Source organism: Equus quagga, chromosome 10 (assembly GCF_021613505.1).
Source record: "Equus quagga isolate Etosha38 chromosome 10, UCLA_HA_Equagga_1.0, whole genome shotgun sequence".
In the NCBI taxonomy this organism is placed as follows: domain Eukaryota; kingdom Metazoa; phylum Chordata; class Mammalia; order Perissodactyla; family Equidae; genus Equus; species Equus quagga.
The window spans coordinates 79986533-80012125 of NC_060276.1; the positions used below are offsets into that span (position 1 = coordinate 79986533).

General features: G+C 36.6%; 1 protein-coding gene and 1 long non-coding RNA gene across 2 annotated transcripts in view; one reads left to right on the forward strand and one right to left on the reverse strand.

Moving 5' to 3' along the window:
- Positions 1 to 25195, forward strand: part of LOC124245606 (uncharacterized) — a 35798-nt gene extending 10603 nt beyond the window's left edge. The window contains exons 2-4 of the long non-coding RNA XR_006890289.1: positions 22050 to 22191; positions 22769 to 22944; positions 24846 to 25195. This is a non-coding gene — a long non-coding RNA (uncharacterized LOC124245606). The remainder of the gene's footprint in view (positions 1 to 22049; positions 22192 to 22768; positions 22945 to 24845) is intronic.
- WNK3 (WNK lysine deficient protein kinase 3) overlaps positions 375 to 25593 on the reverse strand; it is a 160231-nt gene continuing 135012 nt past the window's right edge. Inside the window, exons 18-23 of the mRNA XM_046673065.1 lie at positions 23469 to 23559; positions 22795 to 22925; positions 21636 to 22252; positions 19009 to 19220; positions 6340 to 6542; positions 375 to 2331 (exon numbers count right to left, since the gene is read on the reverse strand). Coding sequence (XP_046529021.1) covers positions 2002 to 2331; positions 6340 to 6542; positions 19009 to 19220; positions 21636 to 22252; positions 22795 to 22925; positions 23469 to 23559 — 1584 coding nt within the window. The 3' untranslated portion in view covers positions 375 to 2001. The remainder of the gene's footprint in view (positions 2332 to 6339; positions 6543 to 19008; positions 19221 to 21635; positions 22253 to 22794; positions 22926 to 23468; positions 23560 to 25593) is intronic.

Sequence of the window (25593 nt, forward strand, 5' to 3'; positions counted from 1 at the left end):
GTATTTTCACTTTATAGGTTGTAAGTCTCAATGTAATTACACAAAGCCAACTCTTATAATGAAACACGAGCAGTTTTAAAGAATTTCAGATTTTAGGTGCATTGTTTTTGTACACGTGGAAAACACTGCAATGCAAGCATTTGCATTACACTAATGTCCAAAACTCACTTCAACTTGAAAACCAAAACTGTAGAAGAAATTTCAAGAATCTGTACATAAGATTTAGAAAGACTCATCCAAACAAGAGTATGTTTTATGAAAAGAAACTGTGGCTCCTATCAACAGCAGTTCTCAAAATGCTGCCCTAGATGCCCCAAATGATGGCGACAGAATCTTCATGATGGCAAGTGTGATCCTCGGGTAAGTAATATAAGACACATTTTTTGAAAAAGGGTACTGAATGTCACAAAGTAGACTGTGCGAAAAAAAAAAAAGTATATCCATTAAGTTTTCCTCATTACCTGGCAAGCTCACGGGGTAAAATTTTTAGAGGAATATAGAGGAAGATCTGTTAACAGAAGTATTAGGTGATAATTTGGAATGTTTACCAGTAGACGGAACTTGTTATTAGGTAAACGTGTACTAGAAATGACCTTGAAATCTTCGGAGTGGAAAGTAATCATTTTAAACATGTATATGTGGTAGTTGATAAATACCATTTAAGAATTCTATTGGGTTTCACAGACTGAGCATTAGGTAACTCTGTGACCAGCCTTTTAACATTATTACAGTTAACCTTCTTGAAAACTATAAGTGTCTATTTTGACATTGCCTCCCCTCCTCCTAAAACTGGATAAAACCCAGTAAAGTGCAACTTGACAGTGATCTCTCTCAGATTCTAAAGAGGCTGCCAAAATCATCTAAGATCTAAAATCATCTAAAATGCTATAGATACTAACAAGAACTTATAACAACTAAAAAAATGGTAATCCAAAAAAGCTAAGGGCAACTTAAATAGTATCCTTCAAGGGTCTGCTATCTCACTGCACGACAATGTATACCCCACATCTCTTAGAACCCTGTAAAGCCAGTGTTTCATGTGTAAGTCTCAAAACCTACAAAACCTACTGTGTCAAGTAAATTTCATTTCAGAAGAATGGATCAATACAGGTGAAACTTGAATTGTCTTTCTTAGGAATACAAAGATTCCCCCCAAAATGAGATTCATATCAGCTGCAATATATCCCTTGCAAAAGAATGCAAGCCAACCAATGCCTCTCAGATGCTCAAAAACAATGTAATGTGCACATGAGAAACAAGGAGCTAACTGCTTTGAATTACTATTGAAATCCTAAAGCAGCTACAGTATCTGCAGAATCAAGGAACTGTTACAGTTCTGTTTTTTACCTTTCTCTCCGCCTCACCTAAAACAAGGCTTCACTCCTACTGCTGTGAAGACGGGAAGAAAATCACATTAAAAAGGGCTCATGTTCTATAATGGTTGACAAAGTTATTCTAATTTTATACACCAAAACATTTCCTGCAGCAAGTTACCCTGCCTTCTGTGAAAGGTAAACCTAAGATAAACATGTGAAGAATCCCATAAGACTCCGGCTGTTGGAGGGTCTCTCTTCATCCACGTTTGGGGAGTATCAATTTAAATAGTTTTTATACATTTTAAAGAAAAGTATCATCCAGCTGCAGATAGCAGAAGTAAAAACTGGGGGCATCTCGGCAGTGCATGGAAAGTGTCCTGGAAATGGTAATGCTCGAGCTGAGCTTATTAAAGCATTCTGAACGGTATTTTTAAAAAATCAAGTATCAAAGAGGATAGGTTTTGAAGTGAAAAAACATTTCTACGTGCAGTGTTCTATGTACAAACTGCAAAGTTCTACAGAATGATGAGCTATATCAAATACCACATTGGAACAAAAAAAATACAGTAAAAAGTAAACTCAAACGAGGGAAAATATGGCAGAACCTAAGAAGAAAGTTTAATATCTTAGGTGTCCTGAAAATAATTCTGAAAAAATCTCCCTTTTCTTCATCATCTACTCTGATTCATTTGGGACCAGGAGGGATCGTGGATGGATTCTGCACTGATGAAGCTGGAAACGCCTGCAAATTCATCCCCGTCTGGAACGGTGCCCCAGATTGAGTAGGAATTACTACAGACTGTTGTGGTGTTCCTGAAATTCCTACCCACTGTACTGGATACCCTGGCCCCCCGACAGCATTATACTGACAAACATGGGGCATTCCATATGAGGATAATGGCCTAGGAAATGAAGGGAGTGAGAGTCCTTGTGGCAAGGAGGTTGGGGCAGCTCCACGGATTTGGGACAGAGAAGAAATCCATGTTGATGTGTAGCCCATAGTAGATGGAGTATTCTAACAAAAAGACAAAAAAACAAATCAGTTTATTTGGTAGATGCTTTTACCCATCTATATTCCTTCCTATTCTTTTTGGCTTACTACTCCCATTACTCTCATTACTATGAGTGCTTACCATTTTTGGAGCACCTTTGTGTGTGCTAAGCATAGTTACTACCTTATTTCATTTCATCTTTGTAACTGCTCTGCAAGGTAGGCATTTTCAGATGAGGAAACAGAAGCTCAAAACTGGGAACACCCAACACCGCTAAGCAAGTTAATAGTGAGGTGAGGATTTGAACACAGTTCCAGCTAACTCCAAGGCCCCTGCTAAATCTCTGTTCACAGTTTAGTGTCTCTTTTCCTCATGCTAGTACTATTCTTCTATTTTTATTTCTTTCTGCCAGTCCCAGGCATTCTCTCAGAGCCACAGACAATAGCCTATCTTACTACATAATTCTTGGGAAACAGAGGAGCATGATTTAATGTGGCACAGGGGAAAGAGCCTGGCATACAGTAGGTGCTCAGTAAATGTGATCTCCCCACCCCTTTCTAGTCACTATCTTAAAGTCTGACGTTTCTGTTATATTTTTGAAAATTTAGATTCAAGACAATTACGTTTTGGGCAGTATTGAGAAAATATATTCCTGCCTGACTCATATTATATCATACTGTGATTATGCATATGTATAGAGATTACTGAAATCCTATGCACATGGGAATAATAAGTGTAATAGAAGTAAATAATTCTCACTTAAAAGAGAGCTTGGTATCAGACCCAAATGCTTAGTTCTTCTAAATTGAATGGTCAAGCTAAAACTCTTTCAACTAACGTTTCAAACTAAAGTTACGATAAAGATTTTTAGCTTGACTCAAGAATGAATGACGATATCTCTTGAAGTGAAAAAAAAAAACATTTATTCAAAGTTCCGTAATCCCTTCTTCATATCAGTGTTTTTGTTCTGTTAAAGTAAAATTAAATTTAATACTTCTGATTCAAACCAGCACATACAGTATGATCACATTTTCATAAAATTATTTCCACATATTCATAAACAGACATAGAAAGACATCTGGAATGCTGTTTATCTAAATTAGTGACAATTATTTCTGGGTGGTGGGATTTAAAGATGGTATTTTAAAATTTGTACTTTTCTGCATTAATCTTCTTCAACAAACATTATTTTATAAACAAGAATGAAATTTTTATTTTTAAGAAAGACTGAATTGGAGATGCCTTGTTATACTTAATCTTCTCTTGGATATTTCAAAGGCATCTCAGATTCAAACGACCAAAACCAAACATATGATCTTTCCTCTACCAAAATGCACTGCCAGTTCATTTTCCCCATCTTGGTGATTGGTACGCTGGAATGATAGCCAGTTATACCTCCCAGAAACCTAACCTTGACACCTCCCCTCTGCCATACATCCATTCTATCACTAAATCTGGTCTATTTTCTCTCTTAAACATTTTTTGGAATCTGTTCACTTCTCTTCATCTCAGCTTTTCTTTATCTAGATTACTGTGACTAACTCTTAATTAGCCTACCAACAGCTACCCTTATGCTCAATCATCTCTTCTTGCTTCAAGTCAGAGTGATCTTTTCATTTTTTTTTAAAGATTGGCACCTGAGCTAACAACTGTTGCCAATCTTTTTTTTTCTGCTTTATCTCCCCCAAATCCTCCTGGTATATAGTTGTATATTCTAGTTGTGAGTGCCTCTAGTTGTGGCATGTGGGACGCCACCTCAACGTGGCCTGATGAGTGGTGCCATGTACACGCCCAGGATCCGAACCAGCGAAAACCTGGGCCGCCACAGTGGAGTGCACGAACTTAACCACTCGGCCACGGGGCTGGCCCCCAGAGTGATCTTTTCAAAAGGCAAAGTGGATCATGTCAACCCTAGGGCTTCAATGGCTATCCATCTTTCCTAAAATAAAGACAAAGTTCCTTGTCATCACTGCTTTTAAGACCCTACCCACCTGGCTTAGATTCGCTGTGCACCGACTCTTCTCTTTCTCTTCACTTCAGCCAAATTGGCCTACTTTCAGTCCTTTCATGCTCCCTTTCCTCATTCAGGGCTTTTGCATATGCTGTTCTTTCTGGTTGGAATCATATTCCCTCCCCTTTCACCTAGTTAACACCTACTCATCTTTCAGATCTCTGCTCAATCATCACTTTCTCAGGGAAGCTTTCCTTGAAACCTGTTTACTAGGTCAAATTTCCCTTACTGTATGATATCCTGTATATCTCCTTTGTAGTCCTTATTACAGCGGCAATTTTATATTTATTTATACAAGTCTGTTCATGTCTAACTGTCCCACTAGAGTATCAGTTCCATGCGAACAGGGAACATACTTGTTTTTGCTCATCAAACCCAGTGCCTAGCACAGGACCTGGCACATAATTGTGACAAAATTTTCTAAGTAAGGCTACAGAACAGTAACATGCAAGAGCATTAGATAGCGAGATGGGCTCTCCACACAAAGACATAATCAACTGGACCTAAAAATACAAAATAACTACCATATGTAGGGTACTACTATGTGCTAGGCACTTTATAGGTGTTACCTCATTTAATCCATGCAGCAATCCTGCAAGGCAGGTCAATATTATCCCTATTTTAAAGACATGAAAATGGAGGCACAAATGACTTAACTAAAATCACACAACTAGTAAGTGACTGAGCTGACACTGGAACCCAAGTCTGTTTAAAGATCTTCATCACTTCTATTCATACTCCATTTTCTACCCACTCTTCCTCCAAACATCCCCTATTATACTGCAATAAACCACCCTGTTTCTAGTCTACAAAAGCCTCCATTCACACCCTACTCAGAGGATCTCCCACTGGCAGCACAAATGCATTTCTGCCTTGAAATTTGCCTCTAAAGCCTTCCAGTTTTTACAATGGTGATACTATCAGTATATAAGTCAGTGCCAGGAGTAAGATAAATACACAGAGCACCCAAGCTTACATAGCTTACTAGTTTGGGAAATCTAGGCTTTTGAAAATTTTTATTCAACATTAAGACTACATGTATTTTCAGACTTTCTTTACCAAACTATATGCAGTGACTATCCATAGACGAATACATGTACACAAATTAACAGACACACACAGATATGTCTCTTTCAATTGTGATGGTTTAGATTCTAAGTTCTGATCTACATTTTAACATTTACTCATTTTAAAAGAATGACACTTACTTTAAAAATTCAAACACAGAAAAGTACAAAGTAAAATAAGGCCCAAATTCCACCATCCAGCACATTATTAATGGCTTTTCCTATTTCTAGGCATATAAACATATATCTAATGTATATAATTTTACATAAATACTATATAAATACTGTGCCCTCTTCCCACTCCAGAATGCATTGTGGACATCTTTTTACATTTCAATTGCATGTACACCAAAGGCCATATGTAATTAACTAGGCATCTCGCCCATAAACTTAAGACACTTTTTATAATATTCTAGCTTAAAGAGCTTTACAATTCTTTTTCATACTGAACAAATAATATAACTTATTGGCCCTAAGAATATTGATGTACAACATAAGATAGCTTTTCCTCAAAACCCAAATTCTTCTGGCAACACGGGATTGAATTAACCCTCACTCCAGATGCTTTTTTTGATACTTGATGGTTTTTTTCAGGTATAATAGTCTAAAACAAGGGTCAGCAATCCATGGCCTGCCACCTGTTTTTGCCAATCGAGTTTTAATGGAACAGCTGTGCCTGTTCATTTATGTGTTGCCTATGGCTGCTTTTGCACTACAAGAACAGTTGAGTAATTGCAACTGCATTTACTAACTGGCCCCTTCCCAGAAAGTCTGCTGACCTCTGGTCTAAAAGATGATTTGCTCAAAGACATATGAATCTAGACAAGGATAAAAGTCTTCATGTTGTCAGGTCACACCACTCTCTCATAGTGACTGTAACCATAGGCCTAAGTAAATCAATTTTTATGGTTTTAGTTCTCATAAATAAAGAAGATTGGGTATAAACCACTTACTTCATGTACTTTGTTCCAGTTGTCTGTCTCTACTTTGTGTTGACTCTGTTTAAGTTGATTTAAACTTGGCTTAATAAGAGAATTTCCCACTGTTTCCTTTGTCCAGTCATCCACCAGTTTGTGTAAGTCATCTGTGAACATCCCCTTTTTACTAGCTGGAGATTGCTGGCATGATGCTGCATTACTCTCCACACAGAGTGGATCTATAAGAAAAAACAGGGAAACCATGAAAAGGAATTAAAACTGATAAATACTCATCTTTGGTCAACAATGCAGTTGACAGAACCACACATGGGGTACAGATAGGGTAATCAGACATTTTAGTTTATCTGGGACAGTCCTGGTTTAAAGCTGTCGTCCTGAAGTAATTACTAACAGTATCCTTTTCACTTTCAAAAGTTTCCTCTTGTTTGGATAGAAAATTATATGGTATGGTCACCTTAGGTATAAGTCAAATATAATGAATAGTATCTCCAAAAAATTAATATCAACTCTAATCTTTTCATCAGTTTCCTCAGATAGATACTTAGAGAGAGGAGTTAAAAAACAATCACAGAATGTTAAAAGTGGAAAGAACCATAGAAGTCTAATCCAAACCAGTTGTTTTATAATAGGGAAATGAGGCCCAGAAAAAGTAAATTGTCAAGCCTGAGTTCTTGCAATTAGTTACCAGCAGAGCCAGGCCTAGAACTCTAAAGCCTAGACGATGACTCTCTCTTTTCAATATACCATACTGACTTTCAACGAGCTTCAAAAAAGTAGAATCTCATTTAATTTTTTTACCAATATTTGTTTGTTAATGATAAAATGAATGTGTATCTAGAATAGCGGAAACAAGGATGCAGATGGTTTGTGAGCCTCATGAGTTCTGGAGCACAAGATGTCCAAATACAGAAAAGAAATCAATTACAGATGTCGCCATCAGTTTCCTAATCTGAATGTCACACTAAGTCCTTAAACTATTTAGTACTATTACAAACTTCTACTAAATCGTTCTCAAAGAACAGACTCATAAACTTCCAATTCCTCTGACTGATTTACAAGCCAAAACTTACAGAGTGGGTCTAAAATGAATTTTAGGAAATACACTTGTGAAATTTAAGCACAGTAACATTTTCAGGGATTTAATAAATAATCATGTGAAGATTTCTTGTACATTTGTTATGGCATTTTTTTTAATTGTGAAAAAAATATGGAATATGCAAAAGATACTGCAAAGCCTCCATATTCGAAGTACTCTTCTTTAAAACTTATAACAGGCCTGTGACATAGGTTCAGCAAATATTCTATTTTTGGGAAGATTGGGATCCAGAAGGTAAACAGCTGGGGTTATATGCTGGGGCTAGAACCCAGGTATGCTGGCAATTAGGTCAGCGTGCTTTCCATTGTATCATGCCAACCCATGCAATAAACTGGGAAATGGATGAGGAAATTGCTTAACAAGGAGGAACATGATAATCTCAATGATTGCTTATACATAGTGTGTGATTCTCTATGAACTCTGCACTACTAAAAGCTTAGATTCAAGGAGATGAAATATTAAATGGAAATATATTAGTGAAAATGACAAGAATTTAATGAATTAATTGGAACATATTCACATATACAAATGAGTTTTATAAAAGTCATGTTTACTAATTTGAGGCAACCACGATTTACCAAAATGACATACCAATCTTATTGGAATTCCTACTTTTCTAAGACTTAAAGCCCAAAGACACATGTCAGCCCATAATAAAAATATCAGTTTTTCCTGTTATCACTCTTCACATTCATCTAATTCTCTGCCAATTCCAGTAAAGGAACAAAGAGCACAATAATGGTGGGGAAGACTTTGGAGCTGAAGCCTTTATAGATTGTGTACCGTGGAAAAATATCAGCAGGTAGGAGTAAAGAGGAGAAGATAGCCAGAAACATATGCACATCAGTGCCAGCATTTTTGCTTACGCAGCTTCTCCTAAGGAGTATTTTTGTGCTCATTCCTTTCAGTTTCTAAAAAATTTATTGCGTAGAGATAAATTTGAATGTCACTCGTTTAAGAATATTTCCGGACTAAGGGAAAAACTCAATGTCAAGATTCTTCGTGTGTACCACTCTGGTGGAACAAGTGATCTTGAACACTCAATTGGCAGTCAATGGTGGCTGCTGCACTAGTGGCACAATAGCCAACAAGTGGAGGAAGAAATAATTAACAAACCAAAACAAGTATCTAAATGAAACAGGGTCTGAGGCAAGACTAATTCTAAGTAGGCAACAGAAAGATCTATACACACATACCTTCCAAAAGTTACCAAGAACAATGTGCCATATGAGAAGAAGAAAATGTTATTTGAATGTTATTCAGTGCCTAATTATGTTTTACACACGGAAGGAACATTTATCTATTGATTTCATTTAAAATTTATTCATATCTTACTATAAAAGACCACTTAATTTAAAGTTCACAAACAAAAAAGTACCCAATCAATGCACATTAAAATAAGTACTCTACAAATGTGTTTTATAATAGGTAATAACATAACTTATTAACTTCAAAGATGCTCTTTAATATTCCTTTCCTACTGATGAAATTAATAAAACCAGAGTTCAGTCCTTGGTGATCTTGTTTTTTCCCCCCACAGTGATGCCTAGATTTAGATAGTTTCAGTGATCACCCAACTGCAAATGTTTCTATCTATTATCTCAAATTTTGACCTCTCTTCAATCCAGTCTCACAACCAACTCCCAAATGTGTTTTTTCACTTGGATGTCAATAAATTGTTCAATTCAATACACCTAGAGTCAAACCTATCATGGTCTTGGCATGACAGTTCGCCTAAATGTCATATATCTGTTAAAGATACCATATTTTCTTCAAACCACCCAGACTCAGATCCTTTGGATCTTCCTACAAACACACATGACCCATTCATCACCACGTCATACCAATTCATCCTATACAGCATCTCTTGTCTATTTTTATTTCCACAATTCTCTAAGCTCTTAATCATCTCATACATGAACTGTTATGATTGCAATGATCTAATGGACTTACTCCCTGGCACTAGGCAATATATTCTTCACATTGCCACCAGATTAATATCAGTTAAATGCTACCTTCAGATTTCATTCTTCTGCTCAAAAAAACAAAAACACTTGAGGGGCCAGCCCACTGGCATAGTTTGCATGCTCTGCTTCAGTGGCCCAGGGTTCATGGGTTCAGATCCCTCAAGCAAAAAGAGGAAGATTGGCAACAGATGTTAGCTCAGGGCCAGTCTTCCTCACCAAAACAAAACAAAAAACACCTTTAATAGTTTCTTAATACTAACAGTGGGTTTTCAACTTGTTTAGGTGGCAAAGTCCTTAGTAGTCATGGTTGTCTTTGCAGAACAGATATGTTATCTTACTTATTATCCTTAAACAAACACATTATCCCATTTATTAAGCTTAAATAGATAATTATGTGTTAGATCAGATACATTATCTTTCACTAAACTATAACATAGATAAACTGTGGCAGTTGCCAAGTTTTTTAAAAAAAAGTATCGAGGAAAACTCTTCTAATGTAAACCCTACATTTCACCCAACTGTTATATTCTCTTTCTCCCAAATAAAGAGTGTGATAAGAAAAAAGTATTTGAAGAAATATTAGCTGAAAACTTGCTAAATTTGGCAAAGGACATAAACCTACATATTCAAGAAGCTCAGTGAACCCAAAACAGGAATAAACACAAAGAAACTCATGCCTACATACATAATAATTGCTGAAACTGAAACAGAAAAATTGCTGAAAATTAAAGAGAAGGAAAAAGTTCTGAAAGCAACCAGAGAAAAACAATACATTTCATACAGGAAAACAATGATTCAAATTTCTGTGAATTTCTCATCACAAACCAAGGAAGCCAGAGGGAAGTGGCATAATATTTTTAAAATGCTAAAAGTTGTAACTGTCAACCCAGAATTCTATATACAGCAAAAATACCCTTTAGGAATGAAGGTGAAAAAAGACATTCTCAGATGAAAAAACGTTAAGAGAATTTGTCACCAGCAGACCTGTTCTCAAAGAATAGCTAAAATATGATCTTCAAACAGAGGGAAATTACACCAGTAGGAAACATGAAAGAGCAGGAATGAAGGAAGACCAACAGAAATGGTAGATATCAGGGAAAATGTATTTTTTTGAGTTCTGAAACTCAAGAAAAAATGAAAGTTATAACACTGTGATGGAGTTTTCCACACATGTAAATGTAAGACATAAGACAATTATAAAGAAGGAAGAGACCTATATGGATGTAAGGTTTTTACATTCCTCTTCAAGTGGTAAAAGATTGATTTTAAGTAGACTGAAAAGTTAAGTATGCATATTATAATCCCTAGAAGAACCATTAAAAAATATACAAAGAGATACAGAAAAAAACATAAAAGACAAATTAAAATACCAAAATATATTCAGGTGAAATAACAGAACAAACAGAAACAGATTTAAAATACAGTAGACCAAAATCCAAAAGTATCGATCATTACATTAAATATAAATGGTTTAAAAATAATTGAGGGACCAGCCCCATGGCCAAGTGGTTAAGCTCGTGCGCTCCGCTTTGGCAGCCCGGTGTTTCACCAGTTCAGATCCCGGGAACGGACCTGGCACCGCTCATCAGGCCACACTGAGGCGGTGTCCCACATGCCACAACCAGAGGCACTCACAACTAGAATAGACAACTATGTACTAGGGGGCTTTGGGGAGAAGAAAAAAAAAGAAGATTGGCAACAGTTGTTAGCTCAGGTGTCAATCCTTAAAAAAAAAAATTGAAAGACAGATCACCAGAATGGATTTCTTTTAAAAAAAACATAACCATAAGCTGTCTGCAAGAAACTCACTTCAAATATAATAATATAGGTAAGTTAAAACTAAAAGGCTAAAAAAGATACACCGTGCAAACACTAACCAAAAGAACGATGGAATGGGTATTTAATATCAGACAGAGTAGACATCAAAGCAAATAAAAATAACCAATAAAGAGAGACACTACATAATGATAAATGAGTCAATTCACCAAGAAGACAGAACAATGCTAAAAGTGTGTTCAACTAACAAAATAGCCTCAAAATACATGAGGCAAAAAATGACAGAACTGAAAGGAGAAGTACACAAATCCACAATTACAGTTGGAGTCTTCTACACTCTTCTCTCAGTAAACAATAGAAATAGTGGACAGCAAATGAGCAAGGGTATAGAATAATTGAACAACACCATTCAAACCTCTAAATCTAACTGACATTTATAGAACACTCTACTCAACAACCACAGGGTATACATTATTTTCAAGTGCACATGAAACATTCATCAAAATAGACCATATCCTGGGTCATAAAACCAATCTTAACAAATTGAGAGGAATCAAAATCATTGAAAATATGTTCTCTGACCATAATAAAATTGAAATACAAATTACTAACAAAGAGATAAGAAAAATCTTGAAACACTTGGGAATTAAACAACCCACTACCAAATAAACCATGGAACAAAGAGGAATTTTAAAAAATCGGAACTGAAAAAAACCCTGAAAATACAACATATCAAAATTTAGGGGATGCTAGAGAACAAAGCATAAACCTTAATGTGCAAATTAAAAAAAAATTAGGAGGTCATGAGATCCCAGAATGGAATGCATCTGTCAAAACATATAGAAGTTTACAGCACAAAGGGTGAACTTTAATGTATGAAAAATTTAAAAATCATTTAGGAGGTCAGGGGATTCCAGGATGGAATGCAGAATGTGACAAAAACATCTAATCATATTACAAATGTATAAAGGAACCTCACATAAAGGGGTACGTGAACAAGTGCTGATTTATATAATGTTGGAAATGAGTGGCACCTATAATATTAAAGGCAAAAGAAACTGTACATAAGCACCGTATTCTGGTTGGTAAAGGTGTTTCTCACAGGGGTGTAAGTTAACAATTCTGAAACCAGTATACCCTACACTGGAATTGAACAATTAAGTAAATGGATGGAATATGGCAGGAGCCAGGTTTCTCACTGTTGGAGTGGGAGCTTACAGATAAGCAAGGAAAGAAGGCTATAATGATCCATATGGTACATTATGACAGTTGGAAATATCAATATGATGCACGTTTACCTTAATAGGATATAGATGGTTACATATAGAAATATTCATAGATGTGGATATATATGGGTTAGTATGAATACATATATTTCCTTATCTGTTAGCTAAGATGGCCTAGAAGCAAGACACCCCAGTAGCAATGAGCACATCAAGGACTCAGATCTTGGTTTCTAATCCATTCACCAATAAAAGGAATTAGGGCTCCTTGTGGAAATGGTGGCTTCAAGTACTGGGGTAGGAAATATACAAGATAAGCCTGGAGCATTTTCTGGTGCCTCTAAGTAAAGAAGTGTTCAAAAACAAATTTTCTACAAAATAACTGACTGGTACTCCTCAAAACTGTCAGGATCATCAAAAACAAGGAAATTCTGAGAAACTTAAAGCCAAGAAGAGTCTAAGGAGACATAGCCTCTAAATATAATGTGGTATCCTGGATGGGCTCCTGGGACAGCAAAAGGATATAAGGTAAAAACTAAGGAAATCAGAGTAAAATATGGACTTTAGTTACTAATGTATTGGGTGAGGAAGATTCACCCTGAACTAACATTTGTGCCAATCTTCCTCTATGTTTTGAATATGGGATGCCTCAAGAGCATGGCTAGTGAGTGGAGTAGGTCCACATCTGGGATCTGAACCCACGAACCTAGGATGCTGAAGTGGAGCATGTGGAACTTGAACCACTTGGCTAGAGGGCTAGCTCCCAGAGGTCATTTAAAAAATTCTTAGTAGATGCAGCCAAAGTGGTGCTTATAGGAAAATTTATAGCGTTAAATGCTTGTATTACAGAAAGATCTCACATCAATAATCAAAGCTTCCATTTTAAGAAACTAGAAAAAAGAGCAAAATAAAAGCACAGCTTGTAGAAGGAAGGAAACAATAAGGATAAAAGCAGAAATCAATGAAATTAAGACAGGAAAACAATAGAGAAAATCAATAAAAGCAAAAACTGGATATTTGAAAAGATCAATAAAATTGATAAACCTTTATTAAGACTGACAAAACAAAAAAAAGAGAAGACACAAATTACAAATATCAGGAATGAAAAAGGTGATGTCACTACAGATTCCCAGGGCATTCAAAAGATAATAATGAACAACTCTAAACACAAGGATTCAACAACTTAAATAAAATGGACCAAGTCCTCAAAAACCACAAACTACCAAAACTCACCCAACAGGATAATCCTATAAGTAATATTAAAATTTGAATTTGTAGTGAAAAACTTCCCCCCAAAAATCTCTGAGCCCAGATGGTTTCATTGGAAAATTCTTCTAGACATTTAAAGAAGAAATAATACTAATTCAACACAAACTTTCTCAGCAAATAGAAAAAGAGGGAGAACAACTTTAAAAAATGCAGAGTAGGGACTAGGTGAACTTGCTTTTAAAACAATGAAAATATGGGCAAAACAACTAAAACCAACCATTTCAGAACTCTGACAATTATCCAAAGACACAGAAGGAAATAAAAATAATTTACCCAAGACAAACTACAGTCATGTGGCACATAATGACGTTTTGGTCAACGATGGACTGCATATACGACAGTGGTCCCATAAGATTAGTACCATATAGCCTAGGTGTGTAGTAGGCTATACCATCTAGGTTAATGTACACTCTATGATGTTCACACAACTATGAAATCACCTAATGGTGCATTTCTCAGAATGTATCCCCATCCTTAAGCAACACATGACTGTACTGAGATCTGTGACATACTAACTTGTGGCAATTCCCATCCCCCCTCCTTCCCAGTTCAGTGTTGTGGCAGCCAAAAGCCAGCAGCATTGCAGACAATGGAGAGATTAGACCTCTTTTTGAGCTCCCTTAAAAGCACGATCCCCAGAGCACAATCAATCTTTTGTCTGAATTTGCAGCAACCTGGAAAAATCTCTGTTCTCAGAGTGTGTAAGATATTTGATTTCACTCAGAGCTCAGCTCAGCCTAGCCAAGCCTGGGTGTGGTGGGTTTGGGGAAGAATCGGGGGCTACCCTCCAGGGCATTACTGAAACAATAGGAGAATGTTGGCAACAACTCAGATGCCTAAGGCTATGACTTCAGTTGGGGCAAACAAGAGCCTGGTCTAGAACTGAAAAGGAATTCTAGGACAACTAGATGAACATAGGAAACTTTAAAAACCTCTGACATATTCCTGGGAATATAAATGTCTGCAATGCCAGGAAAGACCTGAGAAAGAAGAAGGTACCAGTCACTCAATTCTGACTGAACTTGAGTTTCTAGACAAACAGGTGGTAAATTCAAAGCTTGTCTTGTAAACTGAAGCTTGAAGGCATGCCTTCTTACATAAGGATCCCCTTGGCAAAAACATCTAGACAAGACATTTAATGAAATCTTCAACCACTGGCTCGCCACTAAATGTACTGGCCAAGGTGTGAACCCTAGCATACTAAGCTTAATATAAAAAAAAATTTTTTTTTAAACTTAGCAAAGAACTCAATGGTCATACACTGCAGGGAATACAGAATCAGTCTGGGATTGGGAAAATCACTAAACAAATAAGTAGCAACAAGAAAATGCAACAGAAATAATAAACAAACAAACAAAATACAGCAATAACACCAAACCTTGTTGAGGAAGGGGGCAGAAGAATCTCGTACCAGAGATGTTTCAATATATTATCTGTAACATGCAGTTTTCATCACAAAATTGAGAGACATGCAAAGAAACAGGAAAGTATGCCACATACACAGGAAAAAAGTCAACGAAAACATCCTGAAAGGGACCTAGATTTTAGACTTGGTAGATAAAGCCTTTAAAATCAGCTATTCTAAATGCATTCAAACAACTTAAGGAAACTAAGCCTAAAAAATTGAAGGAAAGTATAACAATGTCTCACACCAGATAGAGAATATCAGTAAAGAGCAAGAAATCATTTTTTTTAAAAAAGAAATTATGAGTTGAAAAGTACAATAATTGGAATAAAAAATTCATGAGAGGGGCTCAACAACAGATTTGAGTGGGCAAAAGAAAGAATCAGCCAACAAGAAGACCAGTTAATGAAAAAATCCACTCTGATAAACAGAAAGAAAAGAGAATGAAATAAAATGAACAGAGTCTCAGAGACCTGTGGAATACCATCAAGAATGACAAAATATGCATAATGGGAGTCCCAAAAGGCAAAGAGAAAGGAGCAGAAAAATACCAATGAGATCCATACCTATACATATCATAATTAAACTGATGAAAGTCAATGTGTCTAGGCATGGATCTTTTTAAGTTTATTCTGGAGAAATTAGAAAAAGAAGAGTAAACTAAACTCAAAGCAAGTAAAAGGAAGGAAATAATAAAGATTAGAGTGGAAAAAGAGAAGAGGAAAGCAATAAAGAGAATCAAGGAAACCAAAAGTTGGTTCTTTGAAAAGATCAACAAAATCGACAAACCTTTAACAAGATTGACCAAGAAAAAAAGAAAGAAGACTCAAATTACTAAAGTAAAAAATGAAAGAGGGGACATCACTACAAATCTTACAGAAGTCAAAAGGATTATAAGAGAATACTATGAACAATTGTGCACCAAGAAATTATATAACTTAGATGAAAGGGTCAGATTTCTATAAAATCAGAGGCACTGACTCAAAAAAGAGTAAATCTTAACAGACCTATAACAAGCAAAGAGATTGAATTCGTATTTTTAAAACATCCACTATATAGAACCAAGACCCAGAGGGCTTTACTGTTTCATTCTACCAAATATTTAAGGAAGAATTAACACCAATCCTTTATAAATCCTTCTAAAAAACAGGTTACAAAAAATGGCAAAACACTTGAATAGGCACTTCACCAAACAGGATATATGGACTACAAATAAGCACAAGAAAAGAATGTTAAACATTACTAACCATTAGGGAAATGAAAATTAAAACATTATACCACCACACACCTATTAGATTGGCTAAAATAAGGAATGCTGATAATACCAAGTGCTGAAGAGCATCTAGAGAAATTAGAAGTCTCATACATTGCTGATGGGAATGGAAAATGATATAGCTGCTTGGGAAAACATTTTCACAGTTTCCTAAAAATTTTAAATATACATATGACTCAGCAGTCTTACACCTGGGTATTGTATCCAGGTGAATTGAATACTTATGTTCACCCAAAAAGCTGTATGTGAATATTTACAGCAGCTTTATTTGTAAAGCCCAACACTGGAAACAACCCAAATGTCCCAAACAGGTGAATAAATAAACAAGTTATAATATATCCACACCATGGAATATTACTCAGCAATAAAAAGGGCACAAGCTATTCTAACACAAAATGAAGAATCTCAAAGACAATGTTCTGAGTCAAAAAAGCCAGTTTCAAAAGGCATGTTTTTACCACGAGATCCCATGCCTCTGGCTCTTGTTGATTTTAAGAGGTAGTGTAGTGTAAGCGCCTGACAATAAGCTTTTTTGATTGTAGTCTAAGTGACTGACATTAAGCTTCTGAATGCCAAAGCATCCATTTCAAAGACATCCATCTAGAATAAACATATGGAAAGCTACACAACTAGATAAAGTGCTAGGCCACCCTACCCATTAAGTTTCCCTTTTAAAAAGCCTGGTTGACCTAGACAACTGATCATGTGAGTGACCCTACTTTTCCCTTCCCACACCTTAATTCTGACTCTTGGTTTTAAATTAACCAGTCAAGAGTGAACCTGTGAAACCCTAGGTACCCCACCCACGATCCCAATAAAGGCAGAACCCCAGGTCTCTCTCCCCTCCCCCTCAACTTGCAACCTCTCGCTGTGTGTCCATAGGCATGCCATGTACCATCCAGAACCTGTGAATAATAAACCTAGTTTTATCAAAGTTCCCTGATAGTTGTTGCTGAGGCACATCTTGCAATCATAATAAGAACCACAAGAGCGGGTCCAGCCACAACGTTGCCTCCAGTCAGGGGAAAGGTTGAGGGCATTCCTAGCTGATGGCATCACTGTTGATAGGCTGAGAACCAAAACAGGTGGACACCTGCCTGGAGAAGAGTCCACCAATAGGCCAGGCAATGGCCTTTGACTCATGATTTGGCATGAAAAAGATGAGCAGGGTCAGTCAAATTTTCTCTCTCTGGAATCTGACAAAGGCTAGTTAAGCAGGGATCTGAAAGTAAAACAATGCTTTGGGATCATAACAAGCCAAAGCCATCTGAAAGTCAAAGTTCTGGGGAAACAGAAACTACATAAAAAGAGCAAGCCATTTGGGAAGAAAACAGAATAAAATAAAGTATAGTAATTAAAGGCAGAGCATTAGACTGAAAGTCCACATGCTTCTGCTGCTCAATCCACAAACCTGCCCTCAATCCAAGTCTACCCTTCAGTTCTAACTTTATGAGGATCATCAAAGCACAGTTCCTGTTCTTGATCTCTGTATTAGTTTTCTATTGTTGCTGTAACTGATTACCACAGATTGATGGCTTAAAACAACACAAATTTATTATCTCATAGTTCTGTAGGTTAGAAATCTGACATGGGTCTCACTGGGCTAAAATCAAGGTGTTAACAGAGCTGCATTCCTTCTGGAGGCTCTAGAATAGATCTGTTCCCTGGCCTTTTCCAGCTTTAAGGGGCTACCTGCATTCCTTGGTTTGTGGCCCAATCCTCCTCCATCTCCAAAGCTAACAATGCTGCATCTCTCTGATACTGCTTCGCTCCTCACATCTTTTCTTTGACCCTCTCTTCTGCCTTCCTCTTCCACTTTAAGGGACCTTTATGATTACATTGGGCCCAACCAAATAATTTCCCTATTTTATTTTATCTTTCTTTGCTTTTTTTAGGTTTAATCATACAAGAGAGGGATTTATTTTTTTTTTATCAAGGTCACATTGGTTTATAACATTGTGTAAAATTTCCCTATTTTAAAGTCAGTTTATTAACAACCTTAACTCCATCTACAACCTCAATTCCCCTTTGCCATATAACCAAACATAGTCACAGGTTCTAGGGATTTGCACATGGACATCTTTGGGGGACCATTATTCTGCCTACCACAAATTCTGTTGAGATCTCATATATATCACCCTCAAATGCCCACCTTGACAATGCATATGTAGCCAAGGAAATCTGACGTGATTAACAACTTCTTCATTAGTTAAGTAGAGACTGATCCTCTTTTTTTCAAAATCAAAGACATTTTTCTAATACTCTCATAAATAATAAATAAACAAAGATCAGATAGATCAGATAGAACATGATTATATTTTTAAGATGATCTTGATTAGCAACAAACTCGTCAACACACTCTAAATGTTAGATCAGTGGTTCCCACTGACTGATAGCATTTCAGAAGCTATTTTGGGGATTGAAATTGGGCTTCCAGGTGCTTGTTTTCCAAATGAAAACATACAACACACTCATCTGCTCTCCAAAATCTACCATCTATCCTCACCATTATTTCATAAAAGAACATTCAACACCAAAAAGGTAGAAAAAAATTTAAGAATAATGTGTACTTCTTTAAATCATCTTAGCTTAATAGAAAATAAATTGTATTATCAGTTTTCTAATTTTGCTGATCTTTGACCAGTTTTTTTAAATCGCCTTTAAGATTGATTTACCTGTAGCAACTGCACCATTGTCCACTTGTGTCAAGGACTGGGGGCGACTGCGAAGTTTGCTTTTGAAAGATCTTGGTCTACGTGGTGATGCAGGTGGCAGAGGAATCTCTGATGATTGGACTTTGCTATCTTTAATTGCCCGAAGGCGTTCATAGAGCTCCTGCAGCTCCTTATTCTGCTGGGTTTGAAGATTTACCACCTCTTGAATGTGTCTGAATGAAAATCATGCAGAAAATATTTTAATGGCCCTGGCACCACACAGATGAGCCAAGAAATTCTATACCAGTACAAGTAAAGTTTAACAAGGAATTTAGATTAAGAATGTGGAAATAGAGAATATTTTCACAATTTTAGGATGGGAAATGCCTTCCTACGTATAACATTAAACTAATCAGACATAAAAAGGTAAATAAATTGACAAAAACAAATTTCTAAAACTTCAATATAGTGGAAAACAATAAAACAAAATTTAGAGTCACATGGTATTGATAATATTAACCTTTTATTATATGTTGCAAGTATAAACAGGAAGAAAATATTTGCAATATAAGTAAAAGGTTAATATTGAGAATATATAAATAGTTCCTAAAACTCAATAAGAAAAAAAGAAACAACCTTATAGGATAAAGCAAAAAGAATATGAAAAGCCAACTCCACAGAAGAGGAAATACAAGTAGCCAATAAATATGAGATGATGTACAAAATCACTATTTTATTTTTTAAAAATACTTTTAATTCATCTGTTTGGAATAAAACTAAAACAATCGATAATATCTAGTCCAATGTTAAGAGTGGGAAAACAGGCCCTTTCATTTATTTTTGTTTGGTGTGTAAAATGGTATAGCTACACTGGATGACAATTTTAGCAATACCTATCAATTTAAAATGTACCCATCTTTTAAGCCAGCACTTCTACTTTTAGGTATCTATCCCATAAAAATATTCAGCTAAGTATGTAAAAATATAAGGATGTTCACTTCAACATTGTTTACATAAGCAAAACATGGGATAAAACTGAAATGTCCATTAAGGAGAAATTAAACTTTAAATGGCTACCTGGTATTCCAATGTATGGAATAAAGATTATTTGTGCAAACATGAATATATATATAGGTGACAATGTCAAGTCAAAAAATTGTAGAATAACATGTATATTATGATCCCACTTTTGTAAAAAGCAAAAACTGTATATTTGTAAATGAATAGAAAAATGAGTGTAGGGGACTAAGAACAAAGGAGGATGTTTCGGACAAAGGGGTAGTGATTTGGGACTTCAAAGGTGAGGAAGGAAATTCACATGGAGATGGAAAAGCAAATGTTTGTTAGACAACTGTTTACTGGGCCACCCTAGAAAGAATGTGGCCCAGAGACAGGATTTTGGATTTCGATAAGATGGGCTTGTTGGGGCCTTTCTTATCACATCTATTTTACATTATACTATAGTTATCTCATGGTATTAGCTCCTTCTTGGAACAGGCCTTCTGCGTTAAATTCTTTTAGGCAGTTTGGGGGAAGGTTAAATGTTCTTCCTGAGTCTTCTGAGACTTTATTGTCTTCAGTTCAAAATAACCCGCATACCAGAGTGGTGCATCTTGGGGCAGCCTCCCCTGAACCCATCAACAGACAAGATACATACCAAACAGTTCACAGTGATTGCCTCTGAGAAATGAGATTAGGGCATAAGAAATAGGAGACTGTTTTGTGTGCCTTTTTACTGTTGTGATATTATGATTTATAATAAAAAATATATATTTGGTCTTTGTCCCTGCTTCTGGCACACAGCTCCTAAAACCCTTGTAATTTCCTAAGTGACAAAAGTAATGGGAAAATCTTTTGTTATGATATTTGGTCTTTTGTCCTCAGATAGGTCCAGTTCCTATATGAAATAGCTCCAGGGTAATAAAGGTGAAAGGAGTGTCCTGTTATTCATAACAAGTCCCTTTGAATCACAACTGAGTGTATGTAAATGAAGTGACTTTTGAAAAGCCCCTAAGAATGGGGTGACTGGTTGCCAGGGGAACCAACCCTGTGATTACAGAGCAGGAACTTTCAGCCCCTCTCTCCCCACCTCTGGGAAGGGTAGAGGGGCTGGAGATTGAATTAATCACCAAAGGCCAATAATTTAATCAATCATGCCTACTGTAATGAAGCTTCCCTAAACATCCCTGAAGTTCAAAGAGCTTCCAGGCTGGTGAATACATGGAAGTGCTGGGAGAGAGGCACTCTCAAGACGGCATGGAAGATCCACGCCCCTTCCCCTATACCTTGCCATCTGGCTGTTCCTGGGTTGTATCCTTTTATAATAAACTGCTAATCTAGTAAGTAAACTGTTTTCCTGAGTTCTGTAAGCCACTCTAGCAAATTAACCAAATCGGAGGAGGGGATCATGAGAACCTCCGATTTATAACAGGTTGGTCATAAGCATAGGTAACACTACCTGAACTTGTAACTGGCATCTGAAGAGGGGGCAGTCTTGTGGGACTGAGCCCTTAACCTGTGGGATCTGATGATCTTTGTTGTTGTCAATCATTAAAATGTCACCAATTCTAAATCAGCTACCAATCAAATACTTAGTTCTATAAAACCCAGGGCAATCAGATTTGTGACAAAAGAGAAACAGTCCTTACTTTTCTCGCAATCTTTGAAGCTCCACTTTCAAGTCCTCATCCTCTATTTCTGACTCATCATCACTGCTCATTGGGGAAGATGGCGAATAGAAGAGTGAGCTCTGTGCTTGAGCATAGGCTTTTTCTTCACCAAGTGGTAAGCACTGATCACTCTCTGGACCAGTCTTTGCCACTGACTTCCCTTTCCCAGAAAGAGCGGCTGAAAATTCACTATCAGAACCAGGCTGTTTCCCAACTGTAAGTATCTCTATCTCTTTAACCAACAGTTCAGATCCAGACTGCATGCTACTTCCTGTGGCTGAATTTTCTTCCAATTCTTTTTCTGGGGTCATGGAAGAAACATCAGTCTCACAAGCTGTGCTGAAAGATGAGAATTTGTCACCTTGTTTGGGAATTCTTTTGTCTTCTTTAAAGGTTTCGTGAAGAAATTGTAACTTCTGAGAAGAAAATGAAGTTTGTGGATTATGTGTGGCAGGTTCCATTTCTACCAAATGAGACTTTGCTGTTTCAGTAAAGGCTTCTTCACTAGAATGGCTTGTCATTTCATTGAACGCTGGTATGTGTTCCACTCCAAAAGATGTCACTTTCACTGACTGCTGCTGAGGAACTGTAATCACCTGAGATATAAAAAGGCAACAGTGGCTGGCTCTGCCTAACCAAAGAGTAAACCCATAAAGAAATTCAATATCAATATATGGCACAGACAAGTGGATGGTCTGCTGTAATGTATACATTGATAATACCAAAACTTAAAAATTCCATCTATACTCCCCATATTCAAAGTCTTTCAACTGGGCCTCTTGGATAAATAGAGTTGGCTTCATATTGCTCAAATAAAACTTCATAATGAAAAAGAATTCCATAATTAAATTTACCAAGATTCTAAAGGATGTTTTATAAAAAAGGTTTATAAAAAAAGATGACCCAACCACCCACCAAAAGATGACCCATTTCTGTGCTCTCTTCCACCTACTAAAATCCCCATTTCTTTAGACTCACCTTTACTGGGTAGTTTCAAAAAGTGAGGGGATATGTATAAATGGAACAAATTAAATATGATGTGATCTACATTTAAAATAAGTATCATCTACAGACCAAGATCTTCAATACTTTTACCTTTTATGTCCTTATAGATCAGCATTCAACCAAAGACACAAACCTGGAACCGACCCCGCTGAAATGATCCACTCATGGCTTTACATCTACTCAAAGCCCTGGTATCAGCTGTGGACTCTCCTGTCAGTCGAATGGGATCAGGAGCAACTGCTGATCTCCTATCTTCTGTTTCCACTGCAAGTTTTGCCAAATTGTAAGCAGAAAAAAGAAAATTGTTTGTTAAGACTAAATTTGTTTACATTACCAAAAATGAAGAAAAGTAGAAAAAGCTTAACTCCTGCTAGACAATTAAAAAGTGTTAATGTAATAAGCAACACTGTAGAAGTCCCTAACTCTAAATCAGACATTGCAAAATTTAACCCAAGACTTAGTATCTATATGAAATGAATAACTGTAAAACCAAATTAGTTACAAAAAGAAAAATAAAATGGCATGACGTTAATGGTATATGTCACATACATGGGCTACATGGAAAAAGTGGCAAGATTTGTGTATGAACAATAACAAAAAAAAACCACCAGAATTAAATGAAAAGTGATGTTACCTAGTCTATGTCCCTGACTGTAAGCACACTACCTTGACGGACTTTTGATCTCTTGAAAAAGCTGGTTGACTGCCGTAGCCTGTATGCCCAGCTTTTTAATTTGCGAGTCCAGGATTTCTTGCTAATAGGATTTTTGAGACTAGGACAAGTAAAGCTTAGGCCAAAATATCCACCTCCTGTCTGCAGATGAATGGCTCCACCGCCTGACACAGCAGCAGGATAGGCCTCTGGATCCCCTGGAAGTGAAGCATCTGGGGACATCTCCTAATGGAGATAAAAAGAGAAAAATCAAAGTGGTAATAATTTAGGTAAGGTAGAGCAGTTGTTTGTTTATACCATTGGAGTTCCTGTATGGAGTAATCAGTAATCAAAAATAGAATGCTATGTATACTTGCATTAATAGTACCATATCAGACTGAACCCAAAGTATTCAACTTATAGGAATTAAGCATTCCCCTTTCTTTAAAAATATTATTTAGACTTTAGATAAATAAAATTAATCTTCCACTCTAGAATATTTTCATTATAGCAACTTTGAAAACTGAAAATTAAAACTAAAATTATTTTCTTCATATGCACCAATTTACTAAAAAAGGTTACTGAAACCCCATGCTCTTGAAATGAAATTTTTCATTTATGCTATTATTTAAGAGTGTTAGTTAAAGATGCCCAACACACATGATAACACAGAAAAACAAGATATCTAGGCATTTAGATTTACAGAGGAATATTACCCAAATCAAGTTTCTTATTTATGTAAGCACACAGAAATTTACAATGGACCTCTAAATCATTTCAAAGTCATGTTCTAAAAATTGTTAACATCAGGCCACAGCTGGCTATAAAATCACTCTCCCCTCTACTTGTCCTCCCATCCCTCCCTGCAAAAAGCCAGAATTAACTGTTGTACTCTAAATGAGTACTTTAAAAACAAATTTCCTGTAATAATTAATATAAAAAATTAATATACACAACCACAAATACTTTTGGAAACATGAGAATGGCCACTGCTAACCTAGAAAACTAAAGAGTATTTAAAAGCACAAAGAATGTGGGGCTGGCCCCGTGGCCGAGTGGTTAAGTTCGCATGCTCCGCTGCAGGCGGCCCAGTGTTTCGTTGGTTCAAATCCTGGGCGCGGACATGGAACTGCTCATCAGACCACGCTGAGGCAGCGTCCCACATGCCACAACTAGAAGAACCCACAACAAAGAATACACAACTATGTACCGGGGGGCTTTGGGGAGAAAAAGGAAAAAATAAAATCTTAAAAAAAAAAAAAAAAAGCTCAAAGAATGAGATTTAGCATTTGTTTAAAGGAAGACAGCCTAAGCAGCACTAAGTATACTGCAGTCTTGGGTAAGCATTATTAACACTTAGGGCAGGTCAGCAGTTATTGAAAGTAAAATTCTGAACAATCAGTTTTTATTTTTCAAAGTCCCATTTTGGACTAGTAATAATGTCACTGACTAATTGCCCCGAGGAACTCAAGGGAGCTTTCAGAAGCATTTAACTGTTTCTCTAAATTGGTTTTTTTCTTTGTTATGTTAAGAGATGCAATCACCAAGCACCCTGAACCAGACCAAACCTCACCACGAGAGCGATGGCTGTGTAAATGGTCAGAAAAGTGCCCAAGAGATGACCTTTGCCTCATTTTTAATGCTAAGATCTCCGCCCTGGGAGGAGTTTAGGACTTATTACCATAACATGTGATGTATACGGAAGCATGTTTTCCAACTGAGCCTGTGCAAGTGAATACCCCCCTCTCCCTTTTGAATATTCATTCCCCATCCAAAATAAAAGGCCCCTGCTGTCCTGTGCTAGGGGAGAGCCACAACTTTGGAAGTGATTCTGCATGGTCTCCTATTTGCTGCCAATAAACTTTACTTTGTGTGACAACTACTTCTGGTGGAGAGTCTGATATTAACTCACTAGAAAGCAAACCCACTCATGAAGAGAAAAAAGATCATTTAATAATATTACAATTTAGAAAGTGTTACATTGGTCCCACTGAAATTACAGAAAATATTTTTAATAAGTAATAACTGGATCAAGATGGTAAATTAAATACAAGTTCTAGCCTCCCTTACCAATCCAAATCCACAAACAAAACAGGAAAAACAGATGTAGACACATGTGTATATGACTACACGAGGAAAAAGCAGCCCATGACATATGCAGTAACTGTTTCAAAATGCTGCAAACGGGTGACAGATATGGGCAGCAGGAGAGAGCCCTGGCCAACTCAAAGGATGGGTGGTTGGCTAGAATGCTTGCAAAGCTATACACATCTGTCTCCT